Genomic DNA, 5,951 nt, shown 5'->3' on the forward strand with positions numbered 1-5,951 from the left:
TCGGCGTACACTTGCACATTTACGCATCCAATGTGATCGCACTAGACTGCCGACACACAAACGGAGAAAACCTGCCAAAGAGAGAAAATATGACAATTCCTGGTCACTGACTATGAAGAATAGGAACAAGTAACAAATTTAATAAGTAAGTGACCACACCTTTACGTTATCCATATCATAACAATTTGTTCAATGAATATAGCGAGCTTTAATGTAATAAGCTTTCATCATTGGTTAATAATCACTCCTGAATAATGCACAGATTTGTTATGATATAACATGGTCTTACTATGCTAACTTATTTACAGTGTGTTTATCAGCCATAAAGAAACCTTAGTTTAGAGTTGGAAATAGATAGCCTATGATAATGAAAATAAAATATAAGTTACCGGTACCTACTGGATAAGGCTGAATATTGAAATCTTTTGCTGAGTAAGCTAACAATATAATCATTTAAAACATATTTTAGTCTATAATAAAAACTATTGGAAATATGTTGGGCTCTTTTACTCAATATAATCCAAACCATAAAAGTTTCCAATTTCATAACATTCTTGTTAACATTCTAGGTACTTCAAGTAGAAGTAGAATTTATATTCCAATAATAAGCTCTATAAGAAAAAGAAATACTTATTATATTATATGATGACAAAAAACTTACAAATTTACTTTCGCCTTACTTTCTAATAAGACTTATTTGTGTATTTCATCTGAAAAGTTATGAAATCAAATAAAGTTAGATTGCCATACTACAAGATTTCAAATGGGGAGTCTGAGTTCCTCTCTGGAAATCAAGGTGTATTGTAATAAAAATAAAAAAACAATCTGTAGGCCTAGTTCTTAAAACTTTCAGCAACTCAACTATAATCTTTATTTCATGACAATAAATTATTAGACTACGTGTTTTGAAATTTAACGTGATTATAACTCAAGTACAAATAACCTACAAATTTGTTGACTAATAAATAGGAATTTTGTGAGAACTCAATGATTGCTGCCCTTAAAATTAATGATAGATGTTGAAATATGTATCGGGAAAATAAAATAACAAGCCACTATTCTAAAAAGTGGAATTGACATTACCAACATTTTGATTTGGACAGTATAGTATAAATTGGAAATGGGACAGTTTTGGACATGAGCCTGTAGTGCCTTTCCTCATGTTAAGTATTTGTACACAATGTGATAAATAAATAAATAAGTGTTCTATATGATCTGCTTTGGTCGGTCGAACATTAACTACTATTCATTCTAAAACGGTTCTTGACCAAGCGAAGTGAGGTCTAAAATTCAAGTCGACGGTTTGGCATTTCTCTTAATGTTTATATGTTTATACCCAGGAATGCGGTAATAGATATTCATGAAATTTGACAGGTATTTTCCTTTTTAAATTGCGCGTCGACGTATATACAAGGTTTTTGGGAATTTTGCATTTCAAGGATAATATAAAAGGAAAAAGGAGCCTCCTTCATACGCCAATATTGGAGTAAAAATCAGACTATAGAATTATTTATCATAAATCAGCTGACAAGTGATTACACAGATGTGTGGAGAAGGCAGTCTATTGCTGTATTTCCATAAGGTCTATAGACTCGGTCTACACTTTCCAGGGAACGGGAAAGACCAGGTGGTTTCTTTTTCATCACAGAACTATTACTAAACGCTGCAACCCATCGGATCACAGTATTTCTATCGGACAGTATCCCATCGGATCAGTATTATACCTCGACCCTCAACTCCAAAATATTGACGAAAAAGCTTTGCACTTTGCCTACAGATTTATTGTTTCTAAAAAAAACTGCTTAACACCTTAACAGCGAACACACGATGTTGTACGTTCCAACGCTCATAGCAACTGAAATGGCATAGTATGGGTCGTCTGCCAACATTCGTTTCAGGGATATTCCCTCTCCCGTTGACGAGTACTGGCTGTTCGAAAAACATGCGTTTCCTCTGCACAACTCTGTATATTAAAACCGTAATTGAATACTTAATGAAATATAAATCCCTTTTTCCTCGCACTTTTAATTCAATTATTGTAAATAATTACCATTTAAGGCCCACTGCAAATATATATGTCACATATCACACCAATATTGAATGTTTAAGGAAACAGTTGATCTATATAGGCACTAAAATAATAAACCTTATTCCGGACCACTACCTCATAGACTCTAAGATTAGTAGAAAAACTAAACTATAGTGAGGTCCACGTTATAATGACAGTATTTTATCAACTTTGGTTTTGCTATCCTTGTCTATCATTCGACAAAGCCGGTGGTACTATCCTTTTCTAGGTCCACAACGATGACAATTATGTTTTTGACAGTGTAGAAATATAATTAATTAATGCATCGCTATTCTTCTATCTTCATCCACTGCCATTATAATATGGACCACACTATATAAATTAAAACCTCAACATACAGTAACTTTTTCTTCCATATCGACGTATGTATCTCGAGATTTCTGCTCAAACTACTGTTTGCAAGGCCATTTCTCTTAGATACATTTGTTGAAAGTGGACTCGCTTTCAACAAATTTTGCACATTTTTTCTCTTTTTTCCTACTTTCTTCTCCAAAACTTCCCTTTTCTTCTCCTCTTCACCCATCATTCCTTACTTTTATACCCTCTACCAGCCTATTACATGGGAAACCATAGTTGGCTATGTATTTTTCCTCCTTTCTTGGAAATTTATTTTTTGATTGTTATTTTTCTGTGGTTTGATTTCTTTTATCTATATATTGTATTGTGTTGATTGGAATAAAAAGTGATTGACTGATTGAACTCCCACTATTATGTATTGCCTTATTTAATTAATTTGAATTTTTGTAGTTGCTATACCCTGTGTATGTATTATATTTATTTATTTATTTAATCATTCAGAATTACACACTTACAGAAGAGTACCACAGGCTTATAAGCCCAAAACGGTTCCAATTCTAATTTATACAACAGTCCAAATGTATCTAGGTTATGTGTCACTTAACATTCATCAATTACACACTCAATTTACAATCCAAAACACACAAAAAATCATTTTTAAATTAAAAAATACTTCTAAAATGAATTAAATCAATTACAATTAATAGAAAATTCCAAACTTTGAAAAAACTATAAAATTATAGTTTATATTATTCTATAATATGTTAAATAAAAAAGTGTTGATGTATTATTCTATGGAAATAATCCAATTCACTTCAATTCAACTAAAGACAGTGAGGATAGGTAACGTTATTCTCCTATCTTTCTCCACTGCCGTTATAACGTGGACCTCACTATAGCTTGAGTTGATTTCAGTATGAAGTCATCGAAGAACGGCGACGATGTGGCAGCCAATAAGGTTGATGCGGAATTGGAGGAGGAGTCCCCGCCGCACAACATGTTGACCGACTGGTGTCCGGAACAGTCGCCCAAAACACACCCAACTTCTGGTGCACCCAACATCCGGTGTCACCGAGCCTGTGCTACTGACGTCGATGATGGCCAGGTAGGGTTTACATCAGTCAAGTTACATTCAAGTTGTTTTCTCAGGCTCAAACTGACACTTAGGCGACTCAGGTGGGAGAGGAGACTGGACTCTAGTGGAGAGCATGTGTTTCGAAATGGTGACACTCAGACCAGTCGATTCTAGTCTCCGTGACGTCACCATTTCAAAACACATGCTTTCGACTAGAGTCGAGTTTCGACATGAAATTCAACATGCAGTCAAATATCCTATACTATTAAACGAGCAATTTCTGTTTATATGTTTGTTTTCCACCGGATCTCGAAAACGGCTCTAACGATTCTCACGAAATTCAGAACATAGTAGGTTTATAATATAAAAATTCGATTGCACTAGGTCTCATCCCTGGGAAAACTCGCTGAAGGACATTAAAAGGATAATTATTATTCATTCTTGGAAAAACAGCTGATAATAAATTATTTCGTCGTCTGTTCATTATGGAAGTGAGTGAGCGAGTTCATGCATAGAGAAACAATAGCGTAAGTAGATATCCCATGGTATAGGGCGTTAATGTCGCAACTTTTACTGTTATCTCAAGCCGATTACTGTCGATTATTGTCGATTTTTACTGTTTTGACCGGGTAAGAGTGTATGAACGGCACAATATGAGAGACTACCAGCGTCATAAAGCTTCACGGGAAAGAAATACATGGACTAAGTTATAGGTTTGAGATAACAGTAAAAGTTGGAATCTCATTATAATTGAACGGAAGTAAGAGATCTGTTTTGTTTTTCAGAATGGAAAATGGAATAGGAGATCGTGGCGGTCACTGCCGAGAAGTCACGAGTCTTTGAATTTCATCCAGTCTTCTTCATCCAGTCGTAATTCTCAAGATACCAGCGCTATCCAACAAAACAACCAGGTACTATAGCTTTGCCTTACGGCGGAGGGCTTCTGTAGTGAGGTCCACGTTATAATGGCAGAGTTTGATTAGCAATGGTATTGCTATCCTTGTCTATCATTCAACAAAGCAGATAGCACTATCTCTTTATCGCATTACTCTGTTGCCAGATCGTCTTTAACTATGTGGAATTAATTGACCGAGCGAAGTGAGGTCTAAGATTCAAGTCGACGGTTTGGCATTTCTCTTAATGTTTAAATGTTTATATGTTCATATGTTGCGCATTGACGGCGAAACGCGGAAATAGATTTTCATAAAATTTGACAGGTATGTTCCTTTTTAAATTGCGCGTCGACGTATATACAAGGTTTTTGGAAATTTAGCATTTCAAGGATAATATAAAAGGAAAAAGAAGCTTCCTTTATACGTTAATATTAGAGTAAAAATCAGACTATAGAATTATTCATCATAAATCAGCTGTCGAGTTGATTATAAATTGCATAATCTCATTGTAACTCGTTAAAAAAGCAACAGCTGTGTAGACTATAAATTGCATGCCTCATTGAATGCAATTTTTATGCACTATTAAATAGGATGCAAAGAACTTATAACAGCTCGTCTGGGCGCCTAGATGTCTTCTGGTTTTCTCGCTCTAAATTCCTGAAAGCATTATATGATAATTAAATCTTGTGTAAGCATGATCTGATCAAATAAATCGTTGGTGTATCAGTGTGGATGTGCTTATGGTTTGGGACGTCGTTCCAAATAAATGTTATTTATTCTAATGATACATTTTTTGTTCATTATTTGTTATTATATTCTTTAATTTTTTTAAATTTTAAATTCCCAATTTGTTTTATTTTTACTTTTTTCATAAGTATTTGAAATCTTTGTATTTTTATACGAGAATGAACAGTTGATATTACAACATCAATAAATCAGTATCAGCTACCGTTTATAGAAGGCATTGACAAGACAGAGGATTGGCAACGTTGTTCTCCTATCTTTCTCCACTGCCATTATAACGTGGACCTCACTATAGACTATAATACTACTCGTTCAAAAACATCGTAAATCTGTAGGGAGTTTCCTTCATTACTACGGTACCAAGTACTCTGGAGCGTATGTTTTTTTAAAAGTCAGAATATTACCCCGCGAAACATACCTTGTCTATAGTGAGGTCCACGTTATAATGGCTGTGTTTGATCAGCAATGGTATTGCTATCCTTGTCTATCATTCAACAAAGCTGCTAGTGCTATCTCTTTCTCGCTTTGCTCTGTTGCCAGAAAATCTTTTAACAATGTAGAATTAGTAACTATTTAACAAAATATCCCATCTTAATTTATGAAAATATTGAATAATATAATTTCTGGCTCAATAAAATATAATTTATTATTTTAAACGAGAATGAACAGTTAAACGAGAATGAACACTTATTGACATGGGCTACTTTTAAATTAATAAAACAAAATAAAATCTTATAGCACCCTTTATTCTTTAAACAACATTAAAATAGTTTAACAACTAGTTTCGGTTTGCACCATCTTCATTTTACAACCTGAAGGGTAGTCAGATTTACATTTTTCCATTTATATTAAA

At 34.0% G+C, this 5,951-nt stretch overlaps 1 protein-coding gene across 2 annotated transcripts in view; it reads left to right on the top strand.

The window, feature by feature from the left end:
• Window positions 1-269: 269 nt before the first annotated feature.
• Window positions 270-5,951, top strand: part of LOC111062514 (BTB/POZ domain-containing protein 1) — a 34,263-nt gene continuing 28,581 nt past the window's right edge. Inside the window, exons 1-3 of one of the 2 annotated variants that reach the window (XM_039435892.1) lie at window positions 270-432; window positions 3,302-3,491; window positions 4,247-4,372. In XM_039435892.1, coding sequence (XP_039291826.1) covers window positions 3,303-3,491; window positions 4,247-4,372 — 315 coding nt within the window. In that variant the 5' untranslated portion in view covers window positions 270-432; window position 3,302. Of the gene's footprint in view, window positions 433-3,268; window positions 3,492-4,246; window positions 4,373-5,951 lie in introns of those variants that run through there. The other variant, XM_039435891.1, reaches the window with a different exon arrangement.

Source organism: Nilaparvata lugens, chromosome 9 (genome assembly GCF_014356525.2).
Source record: "Nilaparvata lugens isolate BPH chromosome 9, ASM1435652v1, whole genome shotgun sequence".
Classification (NCBI taxonomy): Eukaryota; Metazoa; Arthropoda; class Insecta; order Hemiptera; family Delphacidae; genus Nilaparvata; species Nilaparvata lugens.